This window comes from Monomorium pharaonis, chromosome 6, assembly GCF_013373865.1.
Source record: "Monomorium pharaonis isolate MP-MQ-018 chromosome 6, ASM1337386v2, whole genome shotgun sequence".
Taxonomy (NCBI): domain Eukaryota; kingdom Metazoa; phylum Arthropoda; class Insecta; order Hymenoptera; family Formicidae; genus Monomorium; species Monomorium pharaonis.
Genome location: NC_050472.1, coordinates 11,887,684 through 11,914,072, shown reverse-complemented (window position 1 = coordinate 11,914,072; position 26,389 = coordinate 11,887,684). Strand labels below are relative to the sequence as shown.

At 27.9% G+C, this 26,389-nt stretch overlaps 1 protein-coding gene across 1 annotated transcript in view; it reads left to right on the top strand.

Annotated features, from left to right (window-relative positions):
* The first annotated feature begins 7,738 nt into the window (after positions 1-7,738).
* LOC105834071 overlaps positions 7,739-26,389 on the top strand; it is a 110,204-nt gene continuing 91,553 nt past the window's right edge. The window contains exons 1-6 of the mRNA XM_036289053.1: positions 7,739-8,606; positions 10,217-10,355; positions 16,533-16,833; positions 18,377-18,557; positions 25,850-26,100; positions 26,207-26,351. Coding sequence (XP_036144946.1) covers positions 8,594-8,606; positions 10,217-10,355; positions 16,533-16,833; positions 18,377-18,557; positions 25,850-26,100; positions 26,207-26,351 — 1,030 coding nt within the window. The 5' untranslated portion in view covers positions 7,739-8,593. The remainder of the gene's footprint in view (positions 8,607-10,216; positions 10,356-16,532; positions 16,834-18,376; positions 18,558-25,849; positions 26,101-26,206; positions 26,352-26,389) is intronic.

Here is a 26,389-nt window from a genome sequence, read left to right as displayed (position 1 = left end):
TGCGGAACTGTGGATTTCTAATGGCTCTATATTGGACATCTAATAGACGTCCACTAGAAGTTCAAACTTCCATGGCAGACGTCTAATGGACGTCTATTAGAGGTTTTATTTCTATGTGAATATGCTATACATAAAAACAAAATGGTATCATATATTAAATTACAAACTTTTTTGTAACATTCTCAATATGTAAAATAACCAAAATTGGTTATTGTTTTATTTATAATATCTGTCTTATTCATAATAAATGTTAATTCTTTACTCTTAATAAATTATGTATATCTATTTTGTCAACAAACCAGAATATTACATATTTCATTACTTCACGTTACATTATTATGTTGCATATTGTTTGCGCATGCGTAAGATGATACGCGATCGCACGGAGAATGCTGGGATCCGTCCCGATTGAGACGCGAAGCGAGTGGTGAGGAATGCAGTTGGTTCACGGGGGGAACGTAAGTGGTGGAGAAAAGAAAGAAGAGGCGATGGTATCACTCACACTTTAGTTATTTATTTAAAAACGGTCGTTCGGAGCGAGGGGCGAACCGTATCTTTTACAATCTTACAGAGATCTTGACACGTCTCGATATTACGCTGCCTGTAATCGACGCGGAAATCTTGAAGAGTCTCTAGATCGAAACTCTCGCGAATCCGGAAATCTTGCGCGCGATCCGACGGAGATCTTGTGCACGAGGCAGAGGACGTTCGCGGGAAAGATACGGCCACCCGCGCATTGACGTGATGCACTCACACATTCACACGAATACTCAAACTTAAGAATTAATTGACATAAGTTGCCGAATTAGGGATGGAACAGAAGTGAATCCCCGCAGCTAGGATCGGTGGATGACGCGAGAGATCTGCGGGACGATCTAATGTCGGTGCCGCGTTGCGAGAGACTGATTATGCTTTTTTGTCTTAGAACAATCGCGATCGCGGAGGAGCAAGAGGGGCGGCAAGAGAACTGATTTCGAGACTTATTTGGGCATCGATTTTGACATGCCCTTTTTTGGGCGTGTTTGCATAGTTACCACGACGCGAGAAAACGAAAAAAGCGCGCGTGATGAGCTAGTGACAGCACTGTGCGACTAACAAGGAAACCTCGCGAACTCGAAAATTCTGATTTTAATGAAACTTGGCATAAATGTAGAGGGGGTAAATACATGAATTTAGAAATTTATCGTAGCTGCCCATAAACGGTTTAAAGGGGTGAAACCACCCTTCAAAGATTAAGACGTTTTTCGTTTTCTCGATATATTTCGTAAACTAAACAAAATATTAAAAAATATTTTATATAAAAGTTTTACAATAAAAGTACTTTTATCTAACTACAGTAATTAAATTAAAAAAAAAATTTTTTTTAAACAATTTCTTTTTAATTTTTGAAAAAAAATTTTTTTTTCAAAATTTTTTTAATGTAGTTAGATAGAGATATTGTTACCATAAAACTTTTGTATAAAACATTTTTTGATATCTCCAATACTTTTCGAGATATATCGGAAAAAGCAGAAATCTGCTCTACATTATGCACTGAAAAAAGCATGAGAGAATGCGATAGCACCGCGACGGAGAGCGTTAAAAAATATTTTAAAGAAATTTTTTATTAAGGTTTATTTATGATATTAAATATAATATAAGATACTAAAAATATAATAAAATAAAGTAATATAAATTAATATTTTGTATAATATAATAATATGTAATAATATAATATAATAATGTCGCACGTGAATGCATGCTGATGTGAATGAGAGAGAAAGAGTAAATAATATTAATATAATGTAGTAATATAATAATATAATATAATATAAAATATTTATATCCAGACTTCTTGGTCCGGATCCATTAGCGGTGACATGCCAAAGAGTCGATTCCTGATAGGAGTATGATTTCCATCCCTAAAATGTCTGCGGTGGTGTACTTTCAGCATGCTCTGGAAGGACTTTGGATATATTGTATAATATTCTGGAAACGTTATTTCGTATTTCGTATTTCGTTCTTTCCGTATTACGATTTATACATAGAGTTTATCAAAATCAGGAAAATTAACTACACACTACTTTCAATCTTGGTTTAAAAATGTATTTCTACCTTCAACTGGAAGCTTTAGTGTATTATTATTAGATTTTTGAAGCGGTCATTGTCCCGCTAGTCTACAAGAATTTATGCCATCTAAAGATAAAGATGTGCGGATTTTAACAATACCAAAAAAACCACAGGAATGATTCAATCCCTTGACGTGTATGAATTTAGAATATGGAAAAACTTTGTGAGGACATTTAGTGATCGAGTTACATTGTTAAATTATGATATTAATTTACATTTAAGAAATAATATCATTAAATTACAATTTAACTCTCGTTAACACATATACAGCCGTCCTCTCTACGATTCCATAATCTTCTTAAATACGCCTGGAAATTCCATGTTGTTCCATATGTGGTGAACCTGCTGTAATATGTTGCTCCTGGTGCATGAAATATTTCTGCATGTATCTTTTTTTGAAGAATGCCATAATTGTAAACACTACGAAATATAAGAATTGTTTGTAAGTAACAAATTTCTTATTTTTATTCAGATAATTAAAATGTTTATTAGTAATGTTTGTAATAATTTAAATGTTTTTTTATGCATTATAGACAAACTCTATGTATAAATCGTAAGACGGAAGGACGAAATAATTTTTCCAGAATATTATACAATATATCCAAAGTCCTTCCAGAGCATGCTAAAAGTACATCACCGCAGACATTTTAGGGATGGAAATCATACTCCTATCAGGAATCGACTCTTTGGCATGTCACCGCTAATGGATCCGGACCAAGAAGTCTGGATATAAATATTTTATATTATATTATATTATTATATTACTACATTATATTAATATTATTTACTCTTTCTCTCTCACTCACATCAGCATGCATTCACGTGCAACATTATTATATTATATTATTACATATTATTATATTATACAAAATATTATTAATTTATATTACTTTATTTTATTATATTTTTAGTATCTCATATTATATTTAATATCATAAATAAACCTTAATAAAAAATTTCTTTAAAATATTTTTTAACGCTCTCCGTCGCGATGCTATCGCATTCTCTCATGCTTTTTTCAGTGCATAGTGTAGAGTAGATTTTTGCTTTTTCCGATATATCTCAAAAAGTATTGGAGATATTAAAAAATGTTTTATACAAAAGTTTTATGGTAACAATATCTCTATTTAACTACATTAATAAAATTTTGAAAAAAAAATTTTTTTAAATTTAATTACTGTAGTTAGATAGAAGTACTTTTATTGTAAAACTTTTGTATAAAATATTTTTTAATATTTTGTTTAGTTTACGAGATATATCGAGAAAACGAAAAATCTCTCAATCTTTGAAGGGTGGTTTCACCCCATTAAACCGTTTATGGGCAGCTACGATAAATTTCTAAATTCATGTATTTACCCCCTTTACATTTATACCAAGTTTCATTAAAATCAGAACTGTTCTAGTCTCAAACACATATATTATTACGTAAATTATATGTTATTTTAAAATTATCTATATTTAGATTTATACATTTATTAAGATACACACAGTAATGATGCATGTTAATTTTTTATATAAAAGTTCTGTAATACGTAGAGAAGTAAAAGCGATTGTAAGTCACCATTTCGTTTTATTTAAATAATTTAGTAAATATTTATGTGATATAATATTTGTTATACATGTTTGTTACCGATAGAGTTCTACCAATCATGTTATAAACAGAAGTTTCTCAGAAATATAATCAACAAATATAATTAAAAATTTACTAAAAAGGAAAATAAAATTATGATTTTGGAACTTGTAAGAGATGAGGGATATAGAATACTGCCAATAAATATTTCTTAAATCATTTTTATTAAAGAAAATTATTTCTTTGACGGATCTTGTACATTAGTATTACAAAAGTATCGGTATCTGATACATAATATCACATAAAGTATCAAAAATATAGGTAAAAGAATCTTTGGCCCTTGCGATTTTGTGTATTATAAAAATATTCTAAAATATTGTAATAAACAATATTAGCTAATAAGTACCGTAAAAGTACAACCAAATTACGTGCGAGGAGATTATGAGACTTAAGCCTTCGGCCCACGATACGATTTTTTATGCTAGATCGTATACGAGGCGTCTTACTACGTATCCTCATTGGCTTACGATTGGTGACATAATCATCTGAGCCAATCAAGACACGTATTAAGATGCTTCGTATGCAATCTAGCATGAAAAATTGTATCGTGTGCCGAAGGCTTTAGACTCGATCCATAACTCTTAACGAAAGCAGTATAACATTACAAGTCAAATGTAGGTACACATTACGTCGAATATTAAATTTAATTACGTTATTTGGAACCCATATTCAAACTCTTCGAGTTAAAAAATTAATATCCGACATATTTTTTAAAATGACATAAAGAATACACACTTATAAAACTTTCTACTACCTGCAATATTGAAATGCAACTTTTATGAAAACAATAAACAGTAATGACCAGTGGCCATGTTATAATCTCTATAGTACAGGAAAATTAGACTTTCGAGAAAAAATTGTAAGAAGCACTTTTATTGCAAATTTTTACTTGGAAAAATCATGCGAACATATTAAACAAAAATTTAACTCGGAAAAAGTTGGGAATCATTGTGTAAACAATAAAAGATGAAAATTTTCGTTTTTTGGTAATTAAAAAAAATTTATTACTGTTAACAAAAAACAAAAAATATAAGCTTATAAGTATTAAAAATATCTATTAAATGAGCCGTCGAACGTTCCAATTGGTTTATTTTTTAAGGAGAAAAAAATTAAAAATGCTAAAATTTGCCTTTTTTTCAATGATTCCCAACTTTTTCCGAGTTGAATTTTTGTTTAATATGTTTGTATAATTTTTCCGAATAAGAATCTGCAATAAAAATGCCTCTTACAATTTTTTCTCGAAACAGTGGTTTCTGAGTCTAATTTCCCTGTACTACTAAAGAATATGTAAGAAATAATTTAGACGGTTATCTCTAAAAGTCAACAGAAAGTACACGAAATATCATGAATTCCATAATCCTGCATCTAGTCCATAACTGGTTGCTCTTCATTAAAGGATAGTTAAAGTTATATCATGACGAATATGAAGACATCAATATATGTATTATCACATCAATATACTTTAACATTATTTTGACGAAGTAAAAATTGGTTACATTATGGCATTATTTTGATATCTTTTTGACATCTTTGGTCTTTCTAGGTAATTCAAATATTTTATTTTGAGTTAAAACTGCCTTAAAAAATGTATGTTTGTATTGCTATATATAATGGAGTGCCTTTAAACAGAAAACATCAATTTCTGCCGAATGATTAGAAACAACATAAATTTAAGCAAAATCTTTTGGATTATCTTCTAATAGATATTAGAATCAAAGTTTAACTCTTAAAAATATGCGGCTTTTAAAAATTGTTGACGAATTTTGGAAAAAGTGTGTTTTTTTATAATATTTCAACAATTTTTAAAACGTATATATTTCAATATTTTGAGAAGGTATTAAAATTCAACGCTGAAAATATGTATCTTTATCTTTGGGATCGCTAAAAACGAATTTGATATTATTTTTCCAAAATTCAAAATGACGAATACAGAATGGCAGTCGCAAGTATAAAAATCATGTTTTTTTTAATTGTAAAATACAATATTTTTTGTAATTATATAAGGTAATTATAGTTTAAATAAGTATAACAACAAACATACTGCATAATTTTTTACACACATTCATAGACATTTATAAACATTTATTATCGATGATTTATAGGATGGCAGGATCAAAATAGTAACTATTGGAACCTTCACTTTAAGTTAAAAGAACATTTCAGGCGTAAAAATTTTTGTTAAAATTATTTATAACAAAATTTGTTTAAATAAATTATAAAAATTGACTTTTTAAGAAAAACTAATAGCGCCATGTGATTGTATGGCAAAAATTACATGGAAATTATGTATTACCCTTCCTTGTTCACCCTCCCCCCCTGCTTACAGAGCGAAACGACGTTCACGCTTGTACTTTACCACAATGTTTGCGACATTAGATTTGAAATTATGGCCAAGTAGCGAATTTAAAATGTTTGGGTTAGAGGTTAGGTTAGGAAAAAATCCGGGGACGGGGTGCAGGGAGAGGGGAGCCCCTCCCCCGCCCACACGTTTTCTAGGACTTATGCTTTCAAAAAAAGAATTGACGCATTTTTTTAAATAATGAGCAAAATTTATCCCATTAATAATAATGTTATTGAATAAAGTATTTATGTACTGTACCATATAGGTTTTTGACTTTCTACGCCAAGCGAGGTCCACCAACATCTTCCTCCTACTTACAACGCGTGAAAGTCACTGTTTTACCAAAATACAATTAACATATACATCTCTACAAAAAATTCACGTTGTTCGTTTCTAATGTTTTCGCATTATCCAAATAGCGACATAAAATTGGTTGGGTTATTCTTAGAAAACGCGTGGGTGGGGAGAAGGGGCTCCGCGGAGCCTTTCCCCCTGCGATCTGATCCAGTATTGCGATCTGATCGCATAATTTCAAATCTAATGTCGCAAACCCTTGTGGTAAAGTACAAGCGTGAACGTTGTTTCGCTCTGTAAGCAGGGGGGGGGATGAACCTCGCTACACGTGGAAAGTTGTAAACTCATATGATATACTCCTATACTGAATAATTATATGTCGTAATTATGAAACTTTTTTTGTTAATAACTTTTTAACGACCTTGATAACATATGTCAAGGCCAAGGTTATCGGGGCGGGCTCCCCTAATTGGTATATTTACCAAAAAATCTAACTAAGGTATATTTTACAAAAGTAGATTTCTATTTACAACCCCTATGCGTTCGAATTGCAAAAAATTTTATTTTATTAATTATAGTTTATAATAACACTTATTTGTCTTTGTACCGAGTAAAAAATTTTTTATGCATTATTAACGTATATAACTAATATTAATTTTTACTAAAATATTATAGTACCATCATAAAGTACACATTCTAAGCTTTAAAAAGCATACCTACAAAGGTATTTTATGATTTATCTTAATCTTCAATATTCCAAAACAAGTTGAAGAACTTATGAAAGAAACGCGATTTTTTTTTAATTACAAACTTTATTTGAAGTTTTGTATTTTGGAAAGTAAATTTTTGTAATTTTTTTTTAACTTGCAGATCTCATAAAGTATTATAACAAAAATAATATATTATAGTTTTACAGTAATTTAAATAAATTTATAAAAATGGCAAAAGAAATACTGGATTAGATCGGGAATTTCATATAATAAAATATTACATTTTGATTATTAATATTCGAAATATTATATTTGCATTAGAATTACATTAAACTTCTAATTTGAAGTATGTTTTATCAAAATCAATCGTTTTTAAAAATATTTTTTTAATTGAACGGTTACTAGGGACGTATTTGTGCCGAGCGCACGAACTCACGCAGGCTTTCCGTACTTACCGCTACTCTAGGTCACTAACTAAATGGCAAGATTTTCAAAAAATTTTAGCTCTTCTAATTATGGTTTTGAAAAAAAACTTTATAAACATTTTTTATGTGATATTTTCTGCTCTTTCGATTGACAGCATTGATTTAAAAAAATGTTTAATTAAAAAGTCATTTGCCAAAAATCTCAATATTTCATTTATTTTGTAAAATAAAAAAAGAACTCACTATTTAAAAAGTAGACCACTTTTTTAATTTTCGGATATATTAAAGAATAGTTTACTCTGTTGGGAATTTTTCCGTAGTCAAAATCTAAGGACACTCTACTAAAAATTATATGCATAAAGAAAATAATCCAATAGTATTTCTATTACAAAGAAGGCTTTATTATATTATAAATTGAAATTGGACAATTTTTTTATGCATATGATTACGCAGCTGTGCAATTTGTACAAATAAATTCTTATAAAAGGGTCAACGTAATGTTATTTTGACACTCAAATGACATTAAAATTAGTTTTGTTTTTCAACATTAAGGGACTTATTGTCGCCAAAATGACTTTATCTTACTTGACCTTAAATTGATGTCAGTTTGATGTCAGCTTAATTAATATATGCTGTTTGGATTTAATTTAGTTTACTTAATTATTAAATATTAAATATTTACATATGAGATATAAAACGAGATAGAAAGCGAGAAAAAAAATTATGAAAATAAAAGTTGTAAACTTTACTAACAGCGTTTATACAAAGAGAAAGCGATTCAACGAAAAAGAAGAAAGAAGATACGAATATTTCAAACGGCGCATGTGCTTCTTTCGTTAAAACGACGAAGCTGAGAGTGTGGCGTTGAGACGATTTTAGAACGGAGCAGGGCCTCCTACCGTCAGACTTCGTAGCATTAGGTGTGCTGTATTAATATAGGGTCAAGACAGAAACAAGTTGATGACGGTAGTGGCGGAAGACGGTGCAGGTCTTCTTGAGTAATACACGCGTACGCATCTCAGACCTCCGCAAGTAATGTCAATGTACGGAAAGCGAAAGATCGTTCTACGTAACAGCTAACAAGATGACTTTAACAGGTAAGATTCAACTGAATTGATTGAATTGTTATAACGTGTTTGCCGGTATAGCCGGCGTAGCCAACAATGACAAACCGAAATTGGTGCAGCCGGTTCTTCGACAACATGACAAAAGAGGTCAAATTTTTTAATATATTTGTACTTTATGCTTTATACAAATTTACGATAAAAAATACTAATAAGTCCTAATCATAGTTATATAAAATAATATAAATAAAATATATATTTTATAATTACAATCATAATTACAATCGGAAAAAGGAAAAGATATAAATTATGCCATTGATATCAATGTATAGATAAAATACAAATAATATATAATAATTTAATTTAAAATTATTATAGAGAAATTAATGTTAAATATATAAAAAAACAATTAAAAAGACAAATTTACCGAATTATTATGTATTACATTTGGAAAAAAAATTAACCAAATTTATTACTAAACATATATATTTATTTATAAAATTATTATAATTATCAAATGACATCGCTTTGTAGCTATCAATCTTACAAATACAATCTTGTTATAAATACATATATACATATGTATACAGGATGTCCCAAAACATACTGGTCAACGCTCGAAGGGATCGAGATGAACATAAAAGTCCAATATTGTCTTGAGTTAGATCTTGAGTTAAGTCTTGGGTTAGGTCCACCAATAATGGAGGTATTAATTTTTCAAATTATGCGAATAAGAGCGCGCTTACGAGAAGAGCTCGATCCGCTCGAGTCATAACACGGGAAAAAATTCTATTGTGAATGTATGATAAGCTTTCATTAATTTACTGTTTACAATTACGATAAAAATTAATTAAATTATTTGCCGATTCCATACGTTAATATCTCGACTATTGGTGGACCTAACCCACGACCTAACTCAAGACCTAATCCAAGACAATATTGGACTTTTTTAATGTTCATCTCGATCCCTTCTACCTTTTTACGAGCGTTGACCAGTATGTTTTGGGATACCCATACAAAGTCTATGTTGTGGCATTTTATAAAATTCTGTTTTATATCAACCATAATTTAAAATAAAAACATATAATTGAAGTGATTTCAAAGATATTTAATTTTATTAAAGTATTTAATAAGTTCATAATTTCTATTTTAATATCCTCATAAAATCAATTTGATATAAAAATTAACAGTATTATTTGCCAAAATTGTTGTTAGAAAAATATGAAATTTTTATTTGTTTTAATGATATAATATGGTTGTATGTGAATGTAATCAAAATATGTTACGTAGTTTGCATTGTAAAATTTATAAAAAAACAACTTCTTAAAAGAAAATGTGATCTTTGAGATTTCAATAAATCTCGACTTTTCAATTAATTTTCTTAAATATTTTTGCTTTATTTTGTTTTTGCATAACTCATCTAAATTTATGCTGTTTTGTACGCATATACTATTACTACCATTCATGTAACCATTTTTCAAAGCACATGAGTCTCGAAATAGCAGATAGCTTTTTAACAGAAATTTTCTTTCATTATCGGATATAAAGAATGCTTGTTAACCAAAGGCTTTGACAAATTAATAATAATTTTTTTTACATTATAAAAATGCTAAAGCGTAATTAATTTGTACAATTATGTGCAGATTATACGTTAAATAAAGGACCCGTAGAATGGATCGAGAAAGATCAGATTGTATCAGTGCAAGGACATATAGGTGAAGATATCATCATCGAACTGAAATTGACTTTATCCGAAAAGTACGATGACTTGCGATTCGAACTGTAAGTATAATAGACAATATTTTATGGGATAAAATGATAACAGTATTACATGTATACTTGTTTCTGCCACTGTAATATTTTAATCTGAAAATAATGCGTTCTGTTGCGCGTGTTTGTGTTTTCGCGTTATCGTTCATACAGTGGCCTTAATTTTACATAGAACCTTGGGACGTGCCAAGGATCAAACGCAAGTTATTTTCAGCTGTCGCGCACTTAATTTCAGAGAACTAAATTATACTTGCTGCATGTAGCCTCACTCAATGTTCCTGCATGGATCATTATTTTACTAGGAATGTGAGCAACGTATTTGTACTTTGAAAGTTTTTAATTTAAATATTAATTATAAATATTTGCCAAAAAAAGTGAGTAAAACACTATATAATATATAATATATAATAGTTTATCTGATATATATTAAAAACTGATTTTTCAGTTAAATTGTTCTCTTAATTCTAAAATGCACCATGTGGTTTCATCTAGTCTTACATCTTGAATAAGAGTGAAAATTAAATATTATAATTATGATTAATTCAAATATTTTAATTATTATTATCAATTATATTTCTATTCATACATAGATGTCGACAATAGGCATCGACTGAAATCGATCCAAAATGTGCAACTAAGCCCTTAAGATTAGAGACTATGAAACCATTACATTTCCTCTGTTTCTTATTAACATAATGTACTCCATATAAAACAACTCATGAAAGTAAAATGCAATTAAATACACATTCGAGATTATTTCGTAGTGCATTTATACAATTATTTCGTAACATGCATTATAATATTCAACGAGTTTATAATTCGTAAACCATATCTTGCATACTTCTTAACTCAAAGTACTCCCTGGTTTTTTTAAGAATTTCTCAGAAATATTTTAAATTTATAAAGATTTGTGAAAAAAATGCTTTACATTTTGAAAAATTGTATTTAGTATTTTTTTAGAAATTATAAAAAAGAGAATCTTGAAAAAAGAAATTTTATTTCCTTTTTCTAAAATTGTAATGAATTCAAATAAGCAATACTGACAGATCGTTGCAGCGGATTTCCATTTCTTGTATATAATTAAAAATCATACTTGATAGAATAAAAAACGCAGCATTATGACATTTTTCAAATACAAGATTTTAATAAATGATAATAAAATAATGTTTGAAGAGAAGCCTTCGAAACTGAGCTCTAGAAAAATTTTTAAAATATATTCAGATTTTTTTTAATTACAATATTTTTAAAGAATGTTCTAATTTGTATCAATAAGTATAAGATTTATAAAATTTTTAAACAAAGATAATAACAAAAATGAGATTCACAAGTCAAATGCGATTAATCGATTATCGTCTAATTATTATTTATTGTATTATAACTTCTTATTTAATTGCTAAATTAAAACAATAACTCCATACAAATCCAAATATTCTTGATCTAATTGAGTGTCCAGACGCGTCTCAACTTATCTTCAAATCATTTTCAAAGGATTAAACAATTAAAATTAAGTATATGAGAAAAATTCCAGTCTTAATTAATCGCAAATGAAATCTGGTAGACCATAATCAGTAATACTACGATTTGTTATTACATCAATAGTTATTCTCGGTTTGTAAGTCGAAAGCTTTAAATAATGCTGTAAAATTTTTGAATAATTAAACATGTCTAATTTAAAACAAACGTCTGAAAATTCTAATCACTTATTTAGATAAATTCATATTTTAGCAATGTAAATACCGATTATAAAAGTTTAATGTGTCAAAATTTTAGAGTCAAAAGGTAAAAATTGAAAATTCTAATTTGTTTTAAACAATTTGAGAAATTTTTTATAAATGTTACAAAATTGAACAGAAAATCTAAATTCTAAAAAACTAAAAAATTCTAAAAAACAATTTTATTAAAACTCATGGTAATAATACATTTTTAAAAGATTTATTATTTTAGTAAAAATTCTGATAAAATTCTGTTTTAGAACTCTTCAGACCTTTTTTAATTTTAACATTTATAGAAAATTTTTTTAGATTTTTTAAAACAAATTAGAACTTTTAATTTTTAAGTTTATAATTTTAACACATTCAAGAAATTTATAATCAGTATTTACATTGCTAAAATATAAATCTTTAAAAAATGTATTATTGTTTAAAAATCGTTAAAATGTGCTTTTAGTGCTAAAATATTTAAATCACTGAAATATATATTTTTGTCGTAAAACCGACAAAATATGTTTTTATGTGTGATTACTATTTTTATAGACTTTCTAAAACATAATACGTAGATATTAAATTTCATCAACTTTCTAATATAAAAAAATGTAAATTTATCAAAATCTCTTTTCTACTAATAACATCATAGTATTATATAGTAGTATAGTAATATAGTATAATAAATAAATTTAAAAAATTGTGGTTTTTTGCGAATAACTCTCATCGTACGAATATTACTTTAATTTCAATTATGTTCAAAATTTACACGAAAAGATGCTTCTGCCCAAACTAGCTATTCCACGGTTGGCTCTTGCTAGTTTCTATATGAGATAGCCCGTTGCTTAGAGTTCCTTGTAACTATTTCAACAAACGCATTGATGGAGGTGGAAAATTGGGAGGGGACAGTTTGACGTTCGCGTTTTGCTATTAGTCTGACGCTGAGAGAACGTCGCGACTACCGTCGGATCCCTAAGAAAGGGTTCTTAATTATTCGATTTAAGTGTATCGGTACGCGTCTCTTACCTATCGACGTTAAAAAGGTGATTGTGGACTTAATTGAATCCGAGTTGTTGAAACTCTAAGTTGAAGCTTGTTATTCCTTTACGCATTTCTTTTAAATGTTAAATATGAATAATTGAGTTTTATTCAGAATAATTTCATTATCAATAAAAATATGAAAAAATCTACTTCACTATTATAAATTCTATCTTTGAATAAAAGAATCTCTTTTAAGAGGTTTGTGAATCCATGGTGTAAACTTCAAAATAGAGATAATATAACTTAAAAATAATATAATTTGGAAAAAAAATTAAATTACATTATTAAAAAAAGTTTTTACTATTGTCTAATGCAATTTAATTATCTAAAATAAAACTGAGATATTATTGATCCTTGATAGATTTGAGACATGTACCGATGCCTCAATGAAACAATATATAGAGCACCATTACGTTGTAAGAATTCGATTGACCAATATATATCCCGCTAATTTTGTCGCTTGCAGTACCATAATTGAAGATTATACGCGACACATACGCGCAATACCTCCAAAATTATATGACAAGTCATTATTGATGCTCTTGAACACTAAAGAGATAAAATAATATTGAAGAATCTTTAAAAATAGATCTTGTTCCGAGCCGGAATTTTGTGTATTTGTAAAAGAATGTGGGCAACTTATGGCAGTTACCTCATCGGTGCAATCTGACATAAAACAAGAAATTGCTTTTTTTATTTCAATTTATCATGGGAAGTGATTGTTGTAAATGCACTAATGGTAAAAAGAACATTATTGCTGGATCTTCTTCCGATGAATCGGAATACCGGTAGGAGAATAAAAAAGCTCTTGATTTAATATTTCTACAATTATATTTCTTCATAACTATGTATTAAAAAAAGTTTGGTGATAATTTAGATAATATTAGTAAAGCTTTGGTAAAATAATTTTATTTAAATGTTCGCTTAATATGATCAAATATTTAGTAATATTAAATCAAACATTTAATTGAAATTATTTCATTGAAATTTTATTATTAATACCAAACTTTTTTCAATCGCATCATTCATATTCTATAGTATCATATCATAAGCATTGTGTATGTATGAACTACGATTAAGTAATATTAATTATTATTTTTTAATATAATTATTTTTATTTATTAGTTATTATTTTATAAACATAATATTATATAATATTTAAATAGGTATTATAAATCGTATGTGTTTATGCGTACATGAGGCGGTTGTATCAAGTTGTGATACCCTGATATACATGTGATAATTTTAAAATTATATATATGTACGTATGTGTAGAGGAGAGGGGGGGAGTTTCTATCATTCTTTAAATAATATAAATGTTTTTATAAGAAAAAAAATCTAAGATAATGCTTATTAAATTTAAACGATTTTTTTCTTGGTTCTAAGTGAGTTCGTCATTGCGAAAAAGATGATAAAAATAGGGCAGTAGAGCAATGCCAAAACTCTAGATCATTCTGTTGATCGAAATATGCCAGACCAAAATGTAATATATTTTTATGTAAATGTAAATATAAAATAGATATAAAAACATGTAGATATACAAATACAACAATATAAGCAGACATTCTTGATAACATTCCTAACCCATTAACACCCAAGCGGATGCATTTTTAACATAATTTTCAGTGACTTTATTTGCAGTGTTAAAGCTCTATAAAAAATTTGAAAAGTATCATTTTTTACGTAAAATTTTACGATTTTTCAGAATCTATCGTTAAAATTTGTATAAAATAAAGTCCAAAAAAGTTATGACAACTTTTAAGTAGAAAAATGCGAAAAAATCGCAAAAACTTTTTTAATAAATATTTTTTTTACATTGAAATAGTACGAAAGTCCAACTCTTTTTGTAACCATCGGTGCACAAAATAGTTGTACTTTAAAAGTATATTTTTCAAATATGTCAAAATTGTCGTTTTCATTGAAAAATGACGGCTAAATCGCAAAAATTTACGAATTGTATTTTTTCCACAATAATTCATAAATTTTGGATAACTAATAGCTTATTTATATTAAAATAATGGGATTGATATTTACAATTTATTTTCAATCAGATACACAATTTTTTATACAGTGGATTTAATATGGCGACCAAAAAGGTTCAAAAATCATCGATTTTTCTACATTTTTCCTAAATTTCTCCATGATGCTTTCTCAAAAATTATTTTATGCACGATCTATTATCAGTTTATGAATTTATTTATTGGTATATATTAATGAACATAAATTTATAAAAGCAATAAATTTAAAATAGTAGATAATGTTGACTATTAATTTTTTAAAGCATACATTTTTATGCGTTTTTTATAGAATTTCGTATGTTTTTGGGATTGCTGATTACGAATCTGGAATCGAAATTGGAAAATTTTTCAAAGTAAAAATGACGGATTTAATATGGTGGACGAAATTAATAAATAATAGCCTAGATAGCACAGAGAGGTCAAAAAGAACTCAATTATATGTCATCGATTATGAATTCTTTTTGAACTCTTTGTGCTATCTGGGAGGGCAATTTATTTCAATTTGAGTATTTGGGAGGTTTTGAGATTGCTGACAAATTTGAAATCGAAATAAAAAATGGCAGACTCAATATGGCAAAAAAGGTTTTAAAAATAGTCGAATTTATTTTTAATTCGATTTGTATTTGAATCTTGGGGATATTTGGATATTTGTTTTTTTTTTTTTTTTTTTTCAAAGTAGATTTGTAAAATCTGCGAATTTGCTTTGTATATCAATTTACAATTTTTGACTTCGTAATCGGCAATCACTAAAACTTTTAAATATCCAAATTCAAATGAATGAGCCCTTCTTTTCAAAAACTTTGGTGGCCATGTTGGATTCATTTTTGTAAATTTTTTTATTTTGATTTTAAGTTAAGATTTATAATTGGCGACCTCCAAACTCGCAGATACCCGAATTGAAATGAATTAGCCCATTTTTCAAAATTTATAAATTATTGTGGAAAAATACAATTCATAAATTTTTTTCGATTTAGCCGTCATTTTTCAATGAAAATGACAATTTTGAGAAATATGAAAAATATATCCTTAACGTACAATTATTTTGTGCACCAATGGTTGCGAAAAGAGTTCGAGTTTCATATTACTTTGATGTGAAAAGAAAATTTTAAGAAAAGTTTTTGCGATTTTTTTGCATTTTTTCTACATAAAAGTCGTTATAATCTTTTTTTGGTCTTTATTTTACATAATTTTTGATGATAAATTCTGAAAGAGCGTAAAATTTCACATAAAAAATAAAACTTTCAAAATTTTTTATAAACCTTTAACATTGCAAATAAAGTCGTTGAAAATTATGTTAAAAATGCATCTGTTTTGGTGTGAATGAGTTAATAAAAATTATAACAATTTTTCTTTATTATTTAATCTTATTCTAAGATTTAATTTGTAATGTTTATGATAAATTAATATTATATAATTTATTAAATTTTCAGAATACGAGATGGATTACCAATTTCGCCAGATCGTTATCAATTATCGATGCAAGGCAATATTGTTCAACTGGCCTTGAAACAGTCGCGTAAAAATGATACGGGTTATTATTCTCTCATAGCAACAAGACTCGGACAAGAAAACGATAAAAGTGCTTTAAAAAAAATTCACATGAGCATCAGCGAACGAAGTTACGAAGAGGGTGATCCTCCTGTCTTCTTGAGAAGATTGAGTGATCTTGCAGTAAAGGTTGGCACTCGAACCAGATTTCTCGTAGAAATTCGAAGTTCATCCACTTTGAAGGTATGATTTTATATATAACGACAACTATGCAAAGAATATTAACAGAGAATCACTTGTTTGCACATATATAAAAATAATTATTTAATTAGATGATTTATTAACAAGAGAAAAAATTATATATTTGATAACCTACTTACATTCCCAACATGACATAAGAAATGTCCTGCCTTAACATATAAACGAATAATACAGTCAACTATTACGATCAACCCGGAAGATAAAACTGATAATACTAGCAGTGATTTATTATCAGACTTTTCTTGGCCTTCTATCCTAGTACTAGACGACAACCTAACTAAGATAGATACAGTGAGGTGCATGACCTAAACTCGCAGCAAAAGATGAAAAGTAAAGGAAGCTGGTTACGAGTTCTTGTGCGTCGTATTAATACTATTATTACACATGCCCGCATATTATGGCAGGAGATATATATTCCAACATTTCTTCGTATGCCTCCTTCGTTGCGTAGAAAATAGCCTACCGAGACAGCACAATGTTTAAAATAAGGGCATCTTAGGAAATAGAGCTGTACTATAGGTGTTACTACATAGTATATATAGATGTTACTATATAAAAATCTACCTGCTTACAGAATCCAATAGGAAATTGCCAGCAAAGACTGAATAGAAATCACAAATTTTACTATTATTCCTATCAATTATTGACATACCAAGCTTTATCATATTTTTAATAACAATTTGTCAACATCTTTTGATATTAAATTATGTGCAATTTAATTATTTTTTAATATTAAATTCTGTCTTGTTGCTAACAACGGTTAGTAAACACTTGACATAATCTGCTTGCAACAAATTTGACTAGATTTGATATATATTGACAAACTCTCTTAATTAAAAATTCAAGAATTAAATGTGTTTAACACAATTGCTACTAATCTGACACATTACAGATATTTCGTTAATCAGGATATAAATAATATGCAAAAGCATCAAAATATAAAACACATTTTACTTTGTAGAAATTCTTTACTGATAATAATATTTTTGCTCTCTATTCCTTATATTATTACAATAAAACAACTCTCAAAGCTGAACCGTGCAACTATATCCTATAAATTTTTCATATTATTTGTTCCATTACACCACATTAAAAAGGAAGTAATAATTGTTTGGTTATAGTAATCATATATGTCATGAGAATATTCTAATCGAATATTGCTTATCGTAAAAAGTACGACAATCGCACAAACCTTCTAAACCTAAAGACATCAATAGAACGTTCTGATGATTGAACTTAAATTCATATTATTTTTTTTTTTCAAAAAGAAAATATTTTTACAACACTGCAGCAATTTTTTCCATTTATTGTGTGTGTGTGTGTGTGTGTGTGTGTGTGTGTGTGTGTGTGTGTGTGTGTGTGTGTGTGTGTGTGTGTGTGTGTGTGTGTGTGTGTGTGTGTGTGTGTGTGTGTGTGTGTGTGTGTGTGTGTGTGTGTGTGTGTGCGCAATAAGATGATATCAAAAGATTGATTAAGTGATAGTTCTTTTCTTATTCGATAGTTAAATTAAATGTATTAATTTCAGATAACTTGGTATAAAGATGACTTACCTATTTACGATGAACCTAGGTTTTCTCTTGTTCATGAAGGAAATTTTCATTGTGTTGACGTTGCCCCCGTTACAGTCGAAGATCAAGGATGTTGGACCTGCATGGCGGAGAATCATAGCGGAAGATCCTCGTGTACATCCACTCTTACTGTCATTGGTAATCAATCATTTGCATAATTTATTCAATGCTTTTAAATTTTTATGTGTGGGATTTTTAAATGCAAAGTGAGGATTTAAAATATGTAGGATATTTTTGTGTATGGATTTAGATAATTTATATAAAAGGTGTTTGAAAAGAGATCCAACATTTGTATAATAGATAGTACATTTAATAAAAAGCTTTAATAAACATAGGTCAAAAACTCAACCAACTTAGAGATATAATACCATGAACAATTTACTTACGCCTGAAAAAAGGAATTAAGTCGGATCAAATTAAATTATATATTTAGTTAAATATGCTAATATTCATATCTTAATCGAATTAATAGGATTCCTGCACGGAATGTAAAAAGATTCTGATTAAAGTTATTTTTTGCAATAAATTATTTACAGTTTCTTCGGAAAGAAGAATCTTATATGCTTCTGAGCATCAGCTCTGTGAAGCACCCTGAAATGCAAGTTTTTATAAAATACAGGTGGCATTTGTTTGTCTACAATTTGTCCACGTTTGTCCACACAAAATTTTCATTCCACCCTTCAAAAAGAATTATGACAAAATTAAAAAATTTGACATTAGCATACCCATAAACAGTTTTCGTTAATTTCTAAGGGGGATTACGGTTGTCCACAATTTGCCCATGTTAGTTCATCTACAACATTTTATGTAACATTTTATTTATTTAAGGAAGACAATGTCACTTAGAATTTAATAATATGCAACTAGCAAAATACATCTCTTACATAAAATTTTTTTATGACTTTTTCTATTGCGATCTTCACTCCCATCGTTTTGAAAAATCTTGGCTCATCGCTGAAACGTGAGATGCTCAGACGCTTGAGTTTAGAGACGATATTAGCTGTAAATCTTGTGGAGCTTCGACGCGTGTTACCCGCAATTTATTTACTGTCATTATTTTTATTACTATATTATAAAATTAAAAATTACAGTGAAATGAAACGAATATGTTAAATGTTTGTGAGTGTGTATTAAAATGTATGTACATAATTTATTGAATAAACTTATTTCGAAAACGACATATCTCCGATTTTTTTGTAACTGTGTACTCTTACATATTTTGGCGCGCTGATTACGAATATAATAATGAAAATTGGCGCAAATTTGATTTTCATGGCGGAAATCATAAAAAACAATAAAAATCACGGTTTTTCCATTTATTTCCATAAATAATGGAATTTCAAAAAATACTTCAGATACGAGTTGTAGATCTCATCGAAATACATTTTGTTTTTTTAAGTTTTGCCATAAAAACAATAATTTTTAAGAAAAACGGCGTTAAATATTCAAAACTTCATGTAACTCATCCAACACAAATTAACTAACATTTCTTCGCTGTGGCCACACACACGCACACACACACACACACGCGCGCGCGCGCGGAAATTAAATTTGCGCCAATTTTCACTATCATATTCGTAATCAGCGCGCCAAAATATATAAGAATACACAGCTAAAAAAAAATCAAAGGTATGTTGTTTTCAGAAGTACACCCAATTTATTGTATAATAAGATACATACGTATAAAATTAATTATTCTTATTTACTATAACTTGATGCTACGAACACTTCGCAATATTCTATGATTGGTAAAATTCTTTATTCTGATTAGTCACTCAAATACTTCAAAGTATTTGTAGAGTCAAGTGGATCGCACCTTATATTGTAATATAAAACAATAGGCCTGTTCTTTTTAGCTGCACTGCTACACCGGTGCAACAAGTTAAAGTAAGATAAATATATTTTTTCTCATTCTAACTTACTGCACCAGTGCAGCAGTGCATCGAAAAAGAACAGACCAAATAATAGATACATTTAAATTTAATAATAACAGATCGCGGGAAACACGCATCAAAACCCCATACGGTTTACAGTTAATATTGTCCCTAAACTCAAGCGTCTGACGTTTCAGCGACCCAATCAGCAGACAATGTTTTAAAAATATTTTTTTAATATTTTTTTTCATTAAATATTAATTTCCTAAACTTACTTCGGAAAAAAATGTTTACTCAATATTTATTTAACCTTTTTTTTCATTAAATATTTATTTAAAATAATAATTTCTAAAAAACATTTTTTAAATGTTTTTAAAATATTTTTTAAATATGTTTTTTATTAATTATTAATTTGAAAAAATGATTTTAATAAACATTTTCTAAACGTTTTTTTGAAATTTTTTTTAAATGTCTATTTGCCATTATTTATTCATTTGAGAAAATGATTTTACTAAATATTTTTTTAAACATTTCTTTAATATTTTATAAACATTTATTTTTTATTAATTATTTACTTGACAACATAATTTCAGTAAACGTTTTTTAAACGTTTATTTAATATTTTGTAAATATTTATTTTTTATTAGTTTTTTATTTGAGAAAATTGAGAAAATTGTTTCAGTAAACATGTGTGTAACGTACATATAATATTTTTTAAATATTTATTTTTCATTAATTATTTATTTAAGAAAATGATTTTCCTAAATATTTTTTTAAACGTTTCTTTAATGTTTTACAAATATTTATTTTTTATTAATTATTTACTTCAAAAAATAATTTCAGTAAACATTTTTTAAACGTTTATTTAATATTTTGTAAATATTTTTTTTATTAGTTCTTTATTTAAAACGATTGTTTCAGTAAACATTTGTGTAACGTTTATATAATACTTTTTTAATATGTATTTTTTATTAATTATTCATTTTATAAAATAATTTTAGTAAACATTTTGAAAACGTTTTTTTAATATTTTTTATTAGTTATTTATTTCATATAAGATATTCTATTAATATCTTATGATATCCTATTACATCCAAATATTCCATCATACTTTTCATCTCTACAATTAATGGAGCGTAAATCAAGTGTAACAAGAAAGTGAATTATAATATAATAAAAGAGCGACAAAAGCGTAAATTAAATCTCTAAGAAACGTAGATTAAAACAGAACATAAAGAATTTAAGGTACACTTATTGAAACAATGCGGTGTATTAATAATACTAAAAATTTATAAAAAATAACATTAAAAAATTTTTTTAATTTTATACGAACAGAGCAAAAACAGACTTTTTAATAAGTTATTCTACATGCTATTTTGCGCGCATATGTAAAAATGAGTAAAAAAACTGTAAAACTTCATATTTATTTATAAAAATATAAGTTAACTATACATGTTTCATCCTTTTGACAACATTTATTGTAATGATTTATAACAAATATGTATGCATAAACAAGAAGTGTTCATGGATCATCACGAGGCGTTAGAATGCGTACGGTCTTCGAAGTCAAGCAACGTCGGCAATGGTTGACACTTGGATGGGTGACCGTTTTTTCAGATATAGAGATATTAAACATACTTTAACAGGTACGATTCTGGATTGGCTGAAACATGTATAGTAGTCTTCTTCCTCTTACAAAATTACCATAGAAATAATTAGAATTTTTTATTTTTTGTTCAAGTTTTTTTTAATTCTTAGAAACTCTTAAAAATACTTAGAAATGTTCAAAAATTTTCAAAGCAAATTTTAATAAAACGTTTCTTTAACGTTTAAAAAACATTTTCTTTAAACCTTTAAAAAAACGTTTTTACAACATTTTAAAAACATTAATTTTAATGTTAAAATAAATGGTTTTTTTTACCAAGAAAAAGACGCTTATTCCATTATTTTTAACGTTTTTGAAAACGTTTTTAAAAATGTTTTTCAAAACATTTTAAAATATTTTAAAAACATTTTTTAAACATTTTATTACTGATTGGGGAGTAGCTAAGATTTTTCAAAACGATGGGAGTGAAGATAGCAATAGAAAAAAATCATTAAAAAATTTTATATAAGAGATGTATTTTGCTAGTTGCATATTATCAAATTCTAAATGACATTATCTTCCTTAAATAAATAAAATGTTACATAAAATGTTGTGGATGAACTAACGTAGACAAATCGTGGACAATTGTATCCCGCTTAGAAATTAACGAAAACTGTTTATGGGGGTGCTGATGTCAAAATTTTTAATTTTCTCATAACTTTTTTTTAATATTAAACAAACGAAAATTTTAAGTGAACAAAACGTGGACAAACGAATGCTACCTGCATTTTATAAAAATTCGCATTTCGGGGTGTTAATTTCACAGAGCTCTGAGCATGAACACTATTTTAATTAATTATTCCTTAATTTAATTTATGACTTATGCTTTATCTAGGAACCGTATTTCAAGACCAAATTGCAGCGCACAGTTTATATTATACAAATTAGAGATAATAAAATTATACAAAAACTATTATTTAGCATTAACAATAAGATCCGCTATAGATATAGTCAATCTTATCGTTATGTAATATTTAAATATACTAAACACCACAGTCACGCGTTTTGCGCGCTATTTAACTTTTTATTTTTATTAAAAAAAAATACAACGATAATTGTATAAATAATCATCTATACAAATTATCGTTTGCTAATTCTGCTATGACAGTCTCACGAAGTTAATGACCATCTCTTTTTTTAAATAAAACAGGTCATTTACCAGCTGTCATATATAACATTTCTCTAAGAAATGGCAGTTAAGATATTTATTTTTTACAACTTTTAACTCACTGACAAATATACATATTACATATTTATTATGCTATTAATTTACGTTGTCAACATTGTCATAATTTGACAGCTGTCAAAGTTCAATCGCAACGATAGGTACTCTCATAATCACGAATATAATCAGCGCAGCATGGAAAACTGTCAACAATAAAATCGGTAACATCTCCTTTTTAAGAATGGATAAACATTTACTTACACTTAGCATATTAATCTATAATTAAAGTTTATGATCAAACCAACAAAGTTAGTTAAACAAAAACAATCTGAAACAAGATCAAACATGAAAAAAAATTTTTGACATAAAAAGAACTTTACAGAAGTCAATTTTACACTTAATTGTTAAAAATAAATTATTAAAAATTTACTGTAAGAATAAACTGATTACGCCATTCATATTATAATTTTATTATTGATTGGTAGAATTCTGTTAAGATTGATGCGATTTAATCGTATTAGTAAATCTTTTTCTTCTTGATAACGCGTTATTGTAAGTTCCCTTTTTTACCGATATTAGTTCCGCGCCATCTCTTCTTTATTTCATATATTAGTTCGGCTATCCAAGCTCCCGCTCTCACAACTCTCACCTTTTTTGTGCATAATTAGCAATTAATTCATTCTTTTACTGTATCACAACCAAAATACACATCTTTATAAGAATATAAGTTGTTATAATCTTAATACTGGTATTTATTCAACAAATCCCATCAAATTCTATAAGTAATAAACTTGTGCTAACAAGAATTGTGTTACACAAATTTTTACAGAGTTATTTAAATAAAATAAAATGGTGGATAATAACATGGATAATAACATCTTTCTCTCATCTATAATTTTATTATAAAAATACTAATTTTTATTTTGAAATAGATTCAGTAAAACTACAATTAAAATAAGATAATACAACATGTTTCTAGCTTAATTAAAATAAGAAAAAGGTAAAAAACAGGATCTTAATGTTCAAACGATATTACTTGTGTAATTTTATATACTATATAATAATATATAGTATATTTTTTAATTCTTCGAACTACTACTATTGATGCCTCTATTGTCTTGAAATGCAGTTTCTAAATAGAATCAGAATACTACAATATTATCCCTACGTATTTACACTGGGTGGTTACTATAATTTTCTGACCCCTAAAAATTTAGCGCTCTGTACTTTTTGAGTACCGTGATAAACGAAAAAAAAACTCAAAACTGAAAAAAACTGAAAAAAAAGTTTTTTTAATATAATAATTTTTTTCGCAAAATATAATAATTTTTTTTAATATAAACTTTCTTAAATTTTAATATCAAAAGTATGTAAATACTTTCTATAAATATTAATAAAATTTTTCAGAATTTTAATATAAATATTTTAAAAGATACAGTTATTTGAAAATTGCCATGGGTGGCAACCACCCAATGGGTATGCGAAAGTTGAAAAAATAAGTGTGTATGCAAAGGGTTAATAATCGCTTAAATAATAATATTGAGAAATTTTGTTATTTTTAGGTGTGAAAATAATAATATTTATTATATTATTTAGAAATTTTAAATAGATACATAATTATATCCCTTTGTAATTATTTAAAAGAATTTTCGGCTGAACTTCCGTATCCGACCCCTTTTCGATCTTGATGAAATTTTATAGGCATGTAGTATTTACCAAATGTAATCGAATGTTACAAAAGCGAATGTACGGAAACAGTTAGTTTTCAAAATATTTAATTTTTAATTATGCAGTTTTTACTTTTCAACGCAAAGTGAGGTCTACTCCTTTTTGTTTTAGGAGCGAAATGACGTTGTATTGTGTATAACTTGTTCGTTTTGATATTTTTAACGTAAAACGAGATTTATTCTTTTTTGCTTTAGGAACAAAATAATGTTGCTGTGGTGTAAGTTTTCGGTCGTCAGCATCAAAATAGTTTCGATGGTGGAGGGTCCGCATACACGATGCTTATGTGTATACCTTGTTTATTTTTATTTTCAATGACATGTACATGCAGACAAATGTAAGAAATATTGTCAGTCAGTCAATTAGTTTCGACTTAACTGACATAGTTATTTCTCAACAAAGTACGCACCATATTTTTGCGCACTTTTGCTCAGAATGTTCCTACCACCGGATAGGTGTAGGATGTGGGATGAAGGCCCTTTCTTGCCCCTTCCCGGTGTGTGTGTGTGTGTGTGTGTGTGTGTGTGTGTGTGTGTGTGTGTGTGTGTGTGTGTGTGTGTGTGTGTGTGTGTGTGTGTGTGTGTGGTCACAGCGAAGAAGTGTCGGTTAAGTGTAATACTTTTCGATTATGTTTAATTAATATTTTGCTATATTAGTGTTTATTTTCTTGCATGATATTAATGAAATAAAACAATTTTGTAAAATATGTTTTTATTTTAGTTTGTTACACGAAAATTTCAAAAATTGTTTACAAAATCTATATAATTAAATATTTTGAAAACTAGCTGCTTCCGTATATTAGCTTTTATGGCATTTGACTACATTTAGTAAGTAGTACATGCCTATAAAATTTTATCAAAATCGGAGGGTGGTCGAAAGTCTCATCTTTTAAAATTTTAAATAAATATACCAAATCTATAATCTTAAAAACTTTTAAAAAACTAATCATATATTTATCATAACCACTCAAGAAGTTAGCTCCGATTATTTTAGATGAATTACAAATTTGATAAATGTTTAGTTCCGAGGGCTTACAAAAAACCAGAATTTGTTGAAGAACTCCGCGCGTTGCTCACTGAGACAGGTACTGTGTCATTGGAATGCAAAGTAATTGGTGTACCTACGCCGATATTGAAATGGTTTAAAGACAACAAAGAAATCAAAGCTGGAGATGTTTTTGCTTTGACTGCTAATCCTGATGATCCGACATCTCTTGGTGTTTATACTTGCGAGGCAGTCAATTGCATGGGCACGGCCTATTCCTCTTCAAAAGTAAATGCATTTGCTATTACCACTGCGCAATAATAATTGTAACAATTTTTCTAACGTTTTTCAACTTCATTAAACGCAACGTAGACACGTCATTATTTTAATTCAGGTTCACGTAGTTGGAAGGGGAAGCCGAGAAGGTTCATTGAAACCGGCTGATACTTTGACACCATCTGGACCACTTCCGATATTTAAACAAATACTTCAAGATGAATGTTGTCGGATCGGAGACACCGTTGTACTATCTTGCCACAGTAAGTTAAACATTATATTCGCTGTCTTTAGTAATATT